This window comes from Trichosurus vulpecula, chromosome 1, assembly GCF_011100635.1.
Source record: "Trichosurus vulpecula isolate mTriVul1 chromosome 1, mTriVul1.pri, whole genome shotgun sequence".
NCBI lineage: Eukaryota > Metazoa > Chordata > Mammalia > Diprotodontia > Phalangeridae > Trichosurus > Trichosurus vulpecula.
In genome coordinates this window covers 362,589,143-362,603,984 of record NC_050573.1, presented here as the reverse complement: position 1 = coordinate 362,603,984, position 14,842 = coordinate 362,589,143, and the positions used below count along the sequence as shown (strand labels likewise).

At 39.8% G+C, this 14,842-nt stretch overlaps 1 protein-coding gene across 3 annotated transcripts; it reads right to left on the bottom strand.

The window, feature by feature from the left end:
* Positions 1 to 380: 380 nt before the first annotated feature.
* Positions 381 to 14,305, bottom strand: C1H18orf21 (chromosome 1 C18orf21 homolog). 3 transcript variants are annotated; one of them, XM_036755830.1, is made up of 6 exons: positions 14,159 to 14,305; positions 12,805 to 12,827; positions 6,971 to 7,091; positions 6,524 to 6,723; positions 4,741 to 4,955; positions 381 to 2,595 (listed from the first exon to the last, which is right to left on the bottom strand). In XM_036755830.1, exons 3-6 carry the CDS (start codon positions 7,011 to 7,013, stop codon positions 2,442 to 2,444), a joined length of 612 nt encoding a protein of 203 aa, XP_036611725.1. In that variant the 5' UTR covers positions 7,014 to 7,091; positions 12,805 to 12,827; positions 14,159 to 14,305; the 3' UTR covers positions 381 to 2,441. The 3 variants fall into 3 exon arrangements, 2 of the variants coding, with proteins under 2 accessions (XP_036611725.1, XP_036611720.1); XM_036755825.1 differs by lacking the exons at positions 6,971 to 7,091; positions 14,159 to 14,305 and adding an exon at positions 13,054 to 13,722; XR_005010215.1 differs by lacking the exons at positions 6,971 to 7,091; positions 14,159 to 14,305 and adding an exon at positions 13,027 to 13,273 and having other exon boundaries at positions 2,437 to 2,595.
* Between the last annotated feature and the right edge of the window lie 537 nt (positions 14,306 to 14,842).

Here is a 14,842-nt window from a genome sequence, read left to right as displayed (position 1 = left end):
CTAAGGCTTTTTCTTTTGTTTTTAAAAAATGTTTTTACTGATGGTTCATTTTCCACATTATTACGGTTTTCCCCAATGTGTTTCCTCTCCCTCCAAAAAAGCCATCCATATAAGTTTTTTTTTTAAAGAAAAAAATAACAAAAGGGAAAAATCAGCAAAACTAATCAATACATCGAATGTCTGCAAACCATGTGCACTGTGTGCAACACCTTTGAACTACTCATCTTTGCAAAGGGATGTGTTAGGAGTATCCTCTCATATCTTTTCTTTCAGGCCATGCTTATTCTTTATAATTTTGCTACATTCACTTTTGATTTTATGATTTTTTTCATTTACATTTCTTATTGTGTTGATATGATTTTCAGTCCTCTTCTTTTTAATTATTTAAAAACTGAAGGTTTATTAATTTCCTTAGTCTTTTTGAAAAAAACAAACCGGCTTTTAGTTTTACTAATCATTTCTATCATTTTTTTATTCTCCAGTCTATTCCTCCTCCAATTTTTAAAATCTCTCCTTTGGTGCTTATTTTTCCTCCCTGCCAAAATAATGTATTCCTAGGCAAGGATCTGACCACATTACTGACTTGCTCAGAAACCTTCAGTAACTCCTCACTTCCTCCTAGACACAACATAATCTTTCCAGTTTAGCATTTAGTTCCTTTCCCCACCCCCACCATCCACTTCTTAGGAGTTATTACTACCCTTCACACATGCTATGGCACACATGCCAGACCGAAGGACTAGATGTTCTCTGAATTCAACAATTCCCAGCTCTGTGTACTGACACAAGCCGCCGAGGGACATGAATGGATTCCCTCATTTCTCTTGTACTCCTTGTCTTTCTTGGGTTTTTTTCTTTTTTTTTTTGGCAAGGCAATTGGGGTTAAGTAACTTGCCCAAGGTCACACCCTTGTCATTCTTAATGGATGAAACCAAGTGTCACATTTTCTGTGAAACTTTTCTTGACCTAGTTAACAACCTCTTCCTCCTCAAATTACCCTGAGGTGATTTGTACTAAATTATAGTATTTGTATCCATGTAGTTTCCTACACCATCCCAGTGGAATGTAAGTTCATTATAGCAGAGACCTTAAAAAAAATCCCTAGGGACCACTATATAGTAGCCACTTACTTGTTTAGTGGGACTGAATGGAATGAAGAGCCTCAAGATCTTAAGCTATGAGAACTGGTCACAGAAACTGTGGGTGATTAGCTTGGAAAAGACTTGGGGGTGGAGGGAAGAGGTGAGAAAACAACTGACTTCTAGTATTTTAAGGGTTATTATGTAGGATTGCACTGATAGTGCTTGGCCACTTCCAGCAGAGCTGGAAGATGAAAATTACAAGTTCCCCTGCCTTATTTTAGAATTTTTTTTTCTCCAAAGGGGGAGAAAAATTGGCAAGTGTGATAAACTTATCTCCAATTGTGGGAGTGTTCACAATTTACTCCCATCTCAAGAGTAAGAGAATCAGCCATCTTAGCCTTAAAAGCCAGGTGCAAGTATATCCCCAAACTTGTGAGAATTTGATTATGAGCAAAGCCAATCTTAGGAAACCCCTTTTGAAAAGCTGTTAATTCCTGACCTAGAAAGTTTTAAATTGTGAAAAACACTGAGGTTTTTAACCATAAGAAGATAATAGAAAGCAGCACACAGTCCAAAGCAGTAAATAACCTGAAAAGAAAGCTTTAGTGCCATTTTAGCTTAGGATAAATTTTGCTGAAAAAAATTAGAAGTTGCTATGTTACATTATGAAATAAATTTTTAGACCTAGAAATGGTCTAGGCCTAGAAATTAAAATACATTCTTGGGTAAAATATTACCATAGATTTTTCCAAGAATAAATTAAGAGCAGGAAGAGAGATATGACTAAAAGTTGTATGTATTTATATCTCTCTCTCCAAAGGAAATTGTACAGACGGTACATTTCTGCACTCAGAAAAGAGGGATCACTCAAAGTTAACAAATACATTTTTCAGTACAAACCCACTGATCAGTAGAATGAATGAGGAAAGATGAATTTAATTCTTGGAAGAATTGCTGAAGAATGGACACTCTGGCAGTAGACCTCAATTTTCTTAAAAACAAGTAGTATGTAAATGACTAAAACTGGTAGCTGATATGATATCACAATTTTAATAAATGCCTCCAACCTTACCCCATGTTAAATATATAACACATTAAAGCTGGAATGTGACTTCATATGTCATGTCAGCTATGCATTCCCATGGTATTATCCTTCCCAGGGAGGCCAAGCACAACTCGGTAGGTATTTATTAAGTTCTTACTATGTGCCAGGCACTCCAGAAATATCAGTTAAAGAGTACTGAAAAGGATGTCAAAGAGAATTGTTTGCTGCTGTGAGGACAAAGCAGACTGCCCCCCCCCACCCCCGCAACTGCTCCAATGTCAACAACTATTAATGTCCATCACCAAATTCACTGCTTAAAGTAAGGACAAGAAATTTCTGAAATCCTTTGATGGGGTCTTTTGGCTTTCTTCACTATTAAGCATCATTTTCAGCTGAGATAAATGATGCTTCATTTTGCTGAGACTCTTTGAGGAGGAACCGGGTGTTGACTGTCCAGATGTAGGTGTTCTGAAAAAATGAAAACAAAATGCAAATCATTACTGGTCAAAGGGTAGCAATTTTTTTTCTTTTAAAATTCTATCTTCTGCTCAGCCTAGAGCATTGCTAAAATGCCATAGGTCTGTGGGCAATGGACTCTGGGGTTTGTTATTTTTTAGGTTCCCCATATAACAAACAAAACCCTATTCTTATACTGGATGTCTCAAGTTTTAGTGAAGTTTTCAGCTTTAACCACCTTAAAACTGCACTGTTTTGGGACACCCTGTATTTAGCATTCCAGCAATGATTATATCAGATACATATGCGGGCATCTTTACTTCACAAGGAAATGATTTTCTTTCTTCTTTTTTGTCTTAAGAGTCTCAAATAATCAGGCGACCCTTACAGTTTCTCTAGGACACTTCAAAGGGCTGGCTGGTGTAAATAGTGCGCTTCCGGTGGCATCTCCTCTGAAAATATGATGATGCCAATGCGGAAAGAGAATCTTTGATGATAACCTTGAAACCACACTGTTTCTCCTTCCTCGCTCAGGACCCTAACAACTCTCACTGTGTTAGGGAATATGACCAACAGTGCACCTATAGGTACATGTCAATGAATCATTTTTATGGCCCTTAGAGCTGTATCTCTGTGTGTATATACATCTGTGTGTCTGACACTTCACTTGATGCAGGGATGAGGTATCCCTCCCCCTGACATAGAGCATAGGATCTGTCCCCAGGTCCCTTAGCTCACTGCTCTCTGCAGAGATGCCTCTGGGACAGAGAAAACAGAAGGAGCTCAAGAGGTGTCTGTGGGAGTAAGAAGTAACAAAGGAAAGGGAAGGAAATGAGCATTAATACAGAATGTATCATGCCGGGCACTGGGCTAAATCCTTTCGCAAATATTATCTCATTTACTCCTCATGACAGCCCTATTATCACCCCATTTTATAATTGAGGGAACAGGCAAACAGAGGTTAAGGGATTCATCCAGAGTCACACAGCTTGTGTCCGAGGCTAGATCTGAACTCAGGCCCAGGTCTACTGCTGAATCCTCTGTACCACCTGGCTGGCTGCCTGCTGCTACGGGGAGGGCTTTGGATGACAGGCTCTGAGATGCCGGGCAGGAATCAGGAAAAGTTTTGGGGAGAAAAATGGCATGTGAGTTGAGTATAATAAATAGCTCTACGATATCATTAACATGAGTGTTCCCTCCACTACCATAGGTAACAACTCATTTGTGCCTGCCCATCCTGTAAGACTTTGTCCATGTCCTCCCCTAAGTTCACAAGATGGAGTCCAGCCAACATGCTGGGGCATTTCTCAAGTGTTTTGGACATGGCAATGATACTCATGGAACATGAAAATTGTCCAACTAAGTAAGTGGAAAATGGGGGCAATGAGGGAAAGCATTCTCAAGCACAGGATCATAGGTCCAGAGCTGGAAGGGAACTCAGAGGCCATGTACTCTGACCCTCTCATTTTGCTTACGAGGAAACTAAGCTCAGGGAAGTTGTGACTTTAGAGCTAGGGCCTAACCCACTAAGTCATGCTACCCACCATAGCACAGGCAAAGACAAGGAGCAGGGGGAAGATGCCATATGCTCAGGACTGGCAAACAGTCTAATTTGGCTGGCGAGTAGAATATCACAAAGGCAATGACGTGAGCCAAAGCTGGAAAGACAGGTTTGAGCCAGCCTGTGGAAGGCCTTGCATGCACAGTGTCTTTCAAACAACAAGCACTTTGTAAATGTTTCCTGAATGGGAATTTAAAAGCCAGAAAAAGGAACTTGGATTTTATATTTATTAGGTCTACGTTCTCCAAGATGATGTCAGGTACTCTAATTCTCAAACAAATCAAGTGATGTCAGGGTCAGGACACACATTTTATGTGAGTGATAAACCCACTTCAACTTACATTGTAGAGCGTTACATTTTAATTTGTTTCAGTTTTGAAAATACCAACATAAAAAATTTCAACTTTGTGTCTGAATGAAGATAGCCCAAATCTCTGCTGAATTTATTGTCTCTGCTCAAGAGAATACCTTCTTCTATTTGCCCTTTTGTAAAAGCTAAATGTTAAGATTTCTTTGAGAAGCCCTGTAGGATTAAGCAATCTGTCTAGTCTATTAAGATATTTAATATCAGCACTTCAAATAAAGTTTTCAGATACCTGAAAATCAATGCTGGACTACTGTCTTTGGAACCAGATTTATTACTGCTGAAGGATTTCTTCTTTTTCTTTGTAGATCCTGAAGCTTTTATATCCGGTGTCTTCATGCCAGGTTTGATCTTGGGGGTGCTAAGATTATTTTTCATTTCTGCCAGGAAGTGTCTGCTTTCACCATTATACCTCACTGTTTTGTTGCATGCTTTGCAGGTAACCAACTACAAAGAGAAAAAGACACAAAATCTATGTTATGTACAAAGTGAGCCTCAGTTTACTTATAAATAAACGAGATGGACTAGATGATGACCTCTCAGATCTCTTCTAGCTCTAAATCTATGCTCCTATGATCACGTTAAAAGTTTAACTCCTATCCTCCATATATTTGTTTTAAAATTTTGCTAGCATTCATATGTTATCTCAATTGATCTTTGTTAGAGTATTATATATGTTCTTTCAATTTGATCCTCGAAGTTAAGGGGAATAAAACTAACAATGTGCTTTGTTAACAGTTTTCAGAGAAGAGAAAGTCATAGTAGACTTCTTAATTTCACTTTTAAAGCACTACTATAACCATTTTTGATGATATTTAGGTAAAAATAGAATAGCAACATGGCATTAAAATCTACCTTAAGGGACAGGGAACTCCCACCACCAATGTTCTTTACAACCTAGAGTCAGACAGGTGCTTAGAATACTAAGAGGCTAAATAACACGCACATGTTGGGTGGAGCTGGAGAGCCAGCCTTTCCTGGTCCTGAGCCCAGGACTTAGCCTCTCTGCCACAATGCTTTCAAAAATTGACCTTGTCACCTATTTTTTCCTCTATGTAACTTATCATTTCCGTATTTCTAGGCAAGGAAATCTTCTATGATCCTGTCTCAATACCATGTCAAGATGCAAAGAAATAACATTCAAAGGATCTGATGATCAAGAAACCATAACAAACACCCTCTCTTGATGCTGGCATGGCTGTTTCCTTCTGTTCAATTTTACAAGTTTCAGTAGGGAGCCTGAAACCAGGTCTACGATATAACTTGTCCTGTTGGCAAAGACAGGACATAGTATTTATATGCCTAGATAAAGTTTGAAAACTGTTCCCTGAAGGATTTGAACCTTTGTGATACACGGGACTTGGAGACTTGTCATAAAATAAACGCCAGAGTTTAAAATTTTCTGGTGTTATAAAAATATATCCATTTACAAACATAAATGCATTGCATTTATTGCATCCCAAGTACCTATCTACTGTGGCCATTATATCCCTTATCTTTTGTACTGGTAATTCTCTAGTAAATAAATAAACCATTAAGTTGAGGATAGAGAAGTCAAAACAAGCATATCTACTTATTCCTATTTTATGGACAAAAGGTGACATATATACACTAGAAATAACTTAAAAATACAAACTGAAAAATAAATTAAGTGAAAACTTAAAGTTAGTATTAGTGAACATATGAGAAAATAACTGTCCTCTATTTGGTTCTGGGAACAGATTTTTAATCTGTTTTTTTAGGGCTCAAGAGGCTTGACTTTAGATAGTCATAAATTACAAAATAAAAAAAACTGATAATCATTGGGGTTTTTTTGTTTGAACTTTGGTTTTAAAAACACCTAAGCCTTAAAACATAATTCTGATATTTCAGATAAAGTCAGTCTTGGGAAAAAATATATTTTTATCTTCTCCAGTTTAACAATCACAATGAGAGCCAAACAAATAAAAAGATTCTTCAATATGCAAATATTTCCCTTAGAAAAAATTTATGTTGAAAAAGAAAAAGATACTTACCAGAATACTTTTGGACTCCCAGTACTTTTTAAGAATCTTTGTTTCTTTAAAAGTGAGTCTACAATTTTTTGATTCCCGATTAAGAAGTTTCTTTACTTTTGGTGTTAGTTTTGGCTTGGGCTTGAGGCGAACTCTGTATTTATCCAGCACCAGGAACTGGTAGCAATATGGACATTGGCCTTCTGAAACAGACTTTTCATCTATAATTTTAAAAATGAGGCAACTTTTAAGACTTAGCTAAAATTACACCTAATTTCAACATATTATTTCTTAAAGAATTTTTACCAAAACTAGAAATAGGAACAAATATATTCGAATAAAAAATATTTACCTGAAGCTTATCAACAGGTAACATGAACAATAAACAACTACATACAATAAATGAAAATCTAGCTTTACAAAAAAAAGTAGGGAGTGATAAAGTTCAAACAAGATGACTCAATTTACATGCTATTTCAGTAATGTACAGAAAGTGCCTTGTTTTCGTCATTTTGCTTATAAAAATTTGTGCTTTAAGTCATCGCTCACACTGATTTCAGTTTCTTCTAATGTTCAAACCCCGGAGCGCCTGCAGTCACAAGAAATACACAGAGTTAGGGCAATCTTCAGTAAGATTCGAATCACAGCATTTGAGAGCTGGAAGGGACTTCAGTGGCCATCTAATCTAGCCCATACACTAAAGGAGTCTGGACTATATATAACATATATGACAACTGGGCATCCAGCCTGAACATGTACAAGGAACTCTACTTCCGGGCAGCTCTAATCATTAGAAACATTTTCCTGCTATCTGGGCTACATTTGCCTCTTTGTAGCTTTTGCCTCTTGCTCTTGATCCTAGTTGTATCCACTGGGGCCAAACAAGTTTAAACTCTCTTCCACACCCTAGCCCTTTTGATACCGAAGAGTGAAGTGAGCAGAACCAGGAGAAAAATCTACATGGTCACAGCAATATTGTAAAGACAATAAACTTTGAAAGGATTTAGTAATTCTGATCAACATAATTACCAACCGTAATTCCAAAGGACTCATGATGAAAAATGTTATCCACCTGCAGATAGAGATCTGGTGGATTCCAGATTGAAGTTTATTTTCTTCTCTTTTTGTTCTGACCAGGGCTAATGTGGAAATTTGTTTTGCATGACCATAGGTATTTGTAATGGGTTTTATCTTTCTTGTCATCTCAATGAGTGGGGAAGGGGGAGGATGGAGAGAAAGAATTCAGAACGGAAAATAAAACTGAATTTAAAAAAAACCCCAAACTGCTATTTAAACATATTCCCTATCTTGTACTGGTAAAGAGACTGATTTTGTACCCAAATAGAAGAGATTTTATAGCATAGAGGGCAAGGTATAAGACTTGGAGTCACAAAGACCTAGATTCAAATTCCACCTCACAAATTACTAGACAAGTGACCCTGAGTAAGTCACTTAACCTCTGCCTCAGTTCCTCAACTTTAAAGCGGGGCTAATAATAGCTATCTCCTTGGGTTGTTGTAAGGACCACATAATTGCTCACACACAGCAGGTGCTATGCAAAGTCTAGCTAACAGTATTATTAGTTATGCCTAGATTTCTTCTGTCACAAACTCTAGGAATAAATGGTCACTTCCCTCCACCGTCTCCACCACTTCACTTCAGCAACTAGCTCCTCCCTATTAGTGAGAACCAGATGTAGTCAAAACAAGGTACTACCTTTATCTAGCTGTTTTGTAAAGTGAGGTACTAGATTTGTCCAAGATACCCTGCAACATTACCACAAATTAGATTTTCAAAATCTATAGTCATGTTCTTGCATGTCTTACTTTTTTCCCCACTAGACCATAAGAGAGTAGTAGAGTGTGACGTGTTAGCAGGTATAACAAAGCTCAGAATTCAAAGGGGTCTCACCAAATTTGGGGTTAGAAGAATTGAGCTCAAATCCTGGCTCTGCCATTTATTACCTGTATGACTTTCAGCAAGTACTTCTCCTTCATTGGTTTCCTCATCTCTAAAATCAGGAAGTTGAATTATATGCCTCTAATACCTGTTCTTCCTGTCCTACCTCCTCTCTAAATCTTAAAAATTGTTAGGCCTTAAAACCTTATGGAAAAGAAAAAAAGAAGTACAATGTGCTGGCAGAAGCAAGCAGAGGTGTTACACATGCTGGGAATGCATTTTCAAGGCCAATATTATGAATGATTTCAGTACAAACTGAAAGGTTTTCTTCTGAGAATATTAAAATTTTTAACTAAAATTTAACTAATTTTAAGCAACCTTAGAAGAATCACATTGTTGCTTAGGAATTTGGTCCCATATAGTATGGAACTGAAGACAAATGAAGATGGTCCTCCATATTTTCTTATGAAGTCAAATGTAATCCAGTGATCCCAATACTGCAGGTGACAAGTTTAAGTCACTGACATTACTAGAAAAATACAATTTTAAGAATTATTCTAACACATACAAGTCAAAGTGGGTAATCAATACTAACTTGGAAACACAGATCTAGAGTTGGGAATCTTAGACGTCATTTTATAGATTAGAGAGAGTATATGACTTACCCAAGGTTATGCAACTATTAAGTGTCTGAAACAGGATATGAACCCAGGTCTTCGTGACTCCAAGTCCAATGCTCCACCCACTACAACATAGTGCCCTTCTAATTTATATGCTGCTTTCAGATTACAAAATTGTTTGATTACTTTTATAGAACCTGACTGTAATTTGCATAAATTGAATAAGTTTTAAATATATTTTTCATCATTGAAACCTTGTATGATGTTTTATATTCAAGGAAAAAAAATTCATAAATTATCCAGCAGAATCCCAGGGTTGGAAGGGAACTCAGAGGCTGCCTAGAATAGTCTGAACTTGAACAAGAACTGCTTTTACGATAAACCTGAAGCTGTCTAGTGAGGAGAACTCACTATCTCCCAAGGCAGTCCATTCCATATTTAGGCAGCTCTCAACTGTTGGGAAGTTTTTCTTTGAATTCCTGAAAGTTCTGTCTACTGCCCCTAATTTTCCTTGCTGGGGGGAATCAAGTCCAGAACAGTAGTTTGCCTCATTGCTGCTTTTACCTTCTGAAGATCAGAATCACCATCAAGCAAGCCAAAACATTATGAGCTGTTCCGCTTTCTTTCTTTCTTTTTTTTTTAACAGTGAGATAGTTCTGGGAGATATCTGAATAACTGAAGGAAGTGGGGGGGAAAGAGGAACTCACACTAATTGGACAGTTTATAGATTTGGGAAACTAACATATTTTGGTGACAATCCTTTGGAAAACCTGCTATAACAGTGGCCTTGTATTCCAACAACAGATTTACATATGCCATACTTGATTAAGGAGGACCCATACTGGGATCTTCTGAGAAATAAATAATATAAACCTAGATCATCCTCATTTCTCTTTAGAACATTTTGGAAGTGAACAACATCATTGCTTTCCACAGATACTACGCAATGCTAATAACTCAGTAATAACATTGGTTTATGAGCTCTCATCTGGTACATTTCTGTTACACTAAGATTAGTAAAGTGAAGATTTAAAAAAAATCCCAGGGATGATGAATCTTTATCTTATGGACAAGAACATACGACTCAGAGCTGGAAGGGATCTTTGACATGACCTATTTTATATCCCCTTATTTTACAGATGAAAAATCTGAGTGTCAGAGGGTGATCTGCTCAATATCATACATGTATTAAGAACCAGGTCCATGATCTAACACCAGGTTATCTGACTTGAAATTCTGCATTTGTACATTTTTTTTTAAAAACTACCACATCACTGAAGTCTCATTTGGTCTGCGACTTGATTTCACCCCATGGAAAAGCACTCTGGAAAACAATTTCCATCCTGGAGGTATTGCCAGGTGCTCCTATTCAGGTCTGATAACATTCATGGAAACTGGTTATCTTCAGAAGACAGATTACTTCAAAAGGAAAACACAACTGGACTTAAAAATTCGTTTCTCAATTCTGCTCAGCTGCTCCTGGGACTTCTTTCCTTGGTACATACTGGCAAGCTCAAGAGATGCAAATCAATTTAAGTAGTAAACCATAATCAGAAAGGCAAACTACCAGCTTAAAAATATTACATGAGGTATGTTCTACTTTTTAAAAACCTGATATACAAACATACAAATGTGGCCACAAAAATTTACCAACGGTTTCCCTTAAATGAATAGCTGTCTTATTACATTTAAAAAATGCATTAAAATCCAATCCATGAAGGCATTGCTCATTTCCTTGAGCTAGAAGTGATCATGATTTCCTCCCAACTTCAATAACATTTTGGTTCATATTTTTCTTCTGAACTTGTGATAGTATACTTTCTATCAGTTAACTGCATATATTGTGTCTCCTACTAAATGGGAAGCTTCTTAAAATCAAATATCTTATTTATCTTTGTTGTCTTCCTAGGGGCCTAGCACAGACCTTTGTACTTCGCAGAGATATAGTCAATGCTTCTTGAATTGAACTTTGTATCACTCTTATCTGCTAAACAAATTAACATACGGCTTATGTGCCTGAAATCCCTTGGCTTTGGGTTCTGATTCTGTCACATACTGGCTACATGACCTTAGGCAAGTGGCTTAACCTCTTCTTGCCCCAGCCAACCCTCTACATCTCTAAGTGGGAGAACACTTGCCTAAAATAATAATAGCTAACATTTGTACAGAGCTTACCAGATGCTGCACTAAACACTTTACAATTATTATCTCATTTGGTCCTTACAACAACCCTATCATCTCCATTTTACAGACGAAGAAACTGAGGCAAGGGTTAAGTGACTTGACCAGGGTCACACAAAGCAAATGTTTTTGGCGGAATTTGAACTCGGGTCTCCCTGACTCCAGGCCCAGGGTGGTTCTCAATACCTCATGTGGCACAGGGGTAGGATGACAAAAGCATGTCCCTGGAATCAGTGGTGCAGAGAATGAGAGTCTCAGAATGGGGAAATGGTGTGGGGGAGAGGATAGTGCATCCCTGGCACAAGGTCCATTCACTCTAAAGTGTTCCAAGTTTAAGTTGCTTTTGGTGGGGTAAGGAGGGGAAATAACTGGCTTTTACGGTAGGAAGGTGTCAGAAGGGAGAGACAGGACCCCTTCATAAAGACTAGTTCTAGGTAAGGAATATCCTTATCCTTCCCATGACTACGGCTTTTGTATTGGTCCTGTGACTGCTTCCTGCCCCATGACCATCCCCTGGGGCAGCCCTGTACAGTGAGGATGGTCAGGGGCTTGGGGCTACAGCCAGCTGGAGCGAGACCAGATACTGCAGGATACTATAAGCCGGAGAGGGGAGATGGCCCAGAGAGGCCCTTGGCTCAGGATTAACTTGGTTTCTTTCTGCCCTGACCTATCAGCAGACACGGGGTAGGGACAGGTAGGGTCAGATACTCATATATTGATGCTGAATATAGGCCTGGAGAGGAAGGAAGGTGAGGGACAGCTCACAGGGGAGAGGACTAGTGGAAGGAAAAAACTTCCTGGGAGTAAAAAGCTTTCTCTCATGCTTCGGTTTAAGGAATTTCCATTCAAACTGAGCGGGGCTGGGGTGGAGTGGGCAGAAAGAAACATGCACCACCAGGCAGCCTCTTGCCAGTTTTGGCATTAGAGAGAGGTGCCATCCAGTGGAGGCCGCTGGGCACTATACTCTGTCAGGGTGATAGGGCTACCAGAAGGAGGGAAGCAAGCAACTTCGGAAGCAAGCAACTTCAGAAGCAGAGCGAACACAACCCAGCAGTGGGAGGATGGGGCAGGGAGGACAAGGGATTTAGTAGTGCCCAGGCACTGAAACTCTCCTATCATGGCTGGGGGTACCCGCTCCCCCAAGGCTAGAGAGAGGGCCTGGTGGGGGGGGGCGGTTAGGGAACAATGACCTTTGACAACGATACAAGTGCCCACAATTTTAGGGTCCTGGGGATGTTAGAACATCCCTTTCTCTAATTGTAGGGGGTAAAAGAAACAAAATTGTCAGGGATTATTTCGTGCCTCCAGCAGAGGCTGGCAAGGAAGGTTGTGCCCACTGCACCACCCAGCTGCCTGGCCGCTCTATCTGGTCTATAATAATGCCCTTGAGCTTCAGTTTGGTCATCTGTGGGAACGGAGATAACATCTGCACTTCGCGCTGCCTGCTTTACTAGACTGTCGTGGTCTATGATCCACTTGAAAATGCCACAGGAATGTGATTCATCGTCCCCAGCACTATGGACGATTATCAGCCAATTTTGAGATATATAAAGAAAAACGTCCTCCCCAACCCTCTCCTTGAGTATTCTCCTATATACTCACCTTGTGAGGTAGTGTACTCCCAGCTATATAAAAAAGAAAGAAAGAGAAAAAAAAAGTTTATTTACTGTTGACCTAAATTGAATAGAGATGTCTGGGGGGAGGGGAGAGAAGGAGGAGAGAACTTCAGTCAGTTTCTGGTCACGCCCCCTTTGGGTCACTGCGCATGCTCTCCCCGTTCTTTCCGCCCTCCCACGTACACATCCTAGGAACCCCCTTCTCTACCCCGAAGTCGGTCTCGTTTCCTCTTACAGAAGATACCGGGCCTGGCCCGGGCAGGCTTCCATTAGCTTCTCAGCAGCTATTCTGAGGAAATGCTTATTCTTCATTACGCCGTCGCCTCCGCCGCCTCCACGGACAAGCGCAAAACAAACTCCACGCCGGCCAGAGAGTGAAAGGAAATCGAGTCACCTTCTACGCGCTCACTTCCGGCCTGCGCCGTCCGGCTTTCTTGGCTAAAAGAATTAGCACGCAAGCGCGCACCCGGCGCGGAGACTGGTCTCTGGCTGCGTGCTAAATCCCGCCCTCCTTTGTCCCCGCCCCCTGGGATGCTCCGCCTGCCTTCATGTCGGGTATTTCTGATACAAGTGTTGCTGGAGGTGTCAGAGGGCTGGTGTTCTCCTAGGGTAAGGGAAGTTAGATTTCCGTTCCTTTCCCGTAGGCACCACGTTGTACCAAGTGCTAGTGAAGGGGAGGGATGCAGAGGGAAGACATGGTCCCTGCCCACCTGAGCCCAATCGGGGAGATTAGTTCAGTTATCTAGCTATCACGCAAGACCTACTATGCGCAACTAAGGCATGCACGCCAGTAGCGGTCATCCAAAGAAGAAAAATTGGCAAAAGGTGCTTTCCTTCGCAAATAGACCCAGTGGAGATGGATTCCTGATTTTTTTCAAATGAAGAAATTAGGACTCGGGTTAATTGATTTGCCCAAAGTCTTATTAACAGAGCTAGAACTTGAACCCAAGTCACATGGTGACATGATGAGGAAGCCAAGATCCCGAGGAACCCTGATCCAGATCCAGTCTTTTTTTTTTTAAACTATACTATATTCTCAAAGTATAAGATAAATAAGCCAAATGAATTATATAAGAATTCAATAAACATTTATTAAGCACCGACTATGTACTAGACACTGCGCTAAGTACTGGGGATGCAAAGAGAGGCAAAAGAATCCCTGCGCTCTACCTAGACACTCAATCCTCTCAAATGTCTTTTTGTGGTGGCTCTGACCCAGTCTCAACCTTCAATTCTCCATTCCCTCCGACCCAGCTCAGCCCTTCATTGTCTGTTATCTCTGGACCGCCCCAGGCTACTATCTCCCACCCTTCATCCCATCTAGACCCCTTCTCTGTTACCTCAGGGTCACCCAGGTGATTAGCAGTTCCTAGATCACATCCAGATCTTTCCAGTCTTTCTGTATAAAAGTGTCCATCTTTCCCCCATTAAATTGCTCAGATTCTTAAAATCTGGTCCACTTGTATTGGTGTCACAAATGCACAGATTCTTAAAATCCTTCCTGCTTCTATTGGTGACACAATAAAGCTTGTTAATGATTACAAAAAAAAAAAAATTCCTCTCCTCACGGAGTCTAACAGGGGAGACAACAAACAAATATATACAAAGTGAGCTATATACAGGCTAGATAGGAAATAAGAGAAGGAAAGTACTGTAATTAAGAATTCACAGGAAGGAAAGAATAATTCAAGAGAGGGAAGGGGTTCTGTCACATCCATCCCCTTATTCCGTGGCTTCTACCACCCACCTTAGTTAATCAGTCAATCAATAAACATTTATTGATATGTGCCTGCTGTGTAAGTAATATGTTCTATGTTCCAGGCATTGTGCACAGCTCTGGGGATATAAAAAGGGCTAAAAGACAGTCCCTGCTCTCAAATGAAATCGCAATTGAATGGGGGAGACAACATGTAAATAAAAATATAGGAAGCAAACAGTATGCAGAATAAATAGGAAATAATTAAAAGAGGAAAGGTACTGGAATTAAGAGAGGCTTCCTGTAGAAGTTGAATTTTTAGTTGTGA

Bases quoted from the DNA above. Each gene is read 5' to 3' on its own strand.
- C1H18orf21 (XM_036755825.1), bottom strand. From the start codon at position 13,130: ATGAAGAATAAGCATTTCCTCAGAATAGCTGCTGAGAAGCTAATGGAA. The intron at 12,828-13,053 runs GTAAGAGGAAAC...TTTTTTATATAG, and splicing joins GGCCAGGCCCGGTATCTTCT to CTGGGAGTACACTACCTCAC. The intron at 6,724-12,804 runs GTGAGTATATAG...TTAAAATTATAG, and splicing joins GGAGTACACTACCTCACAAG to ATGAAAAGTCTGTTTCAGAA.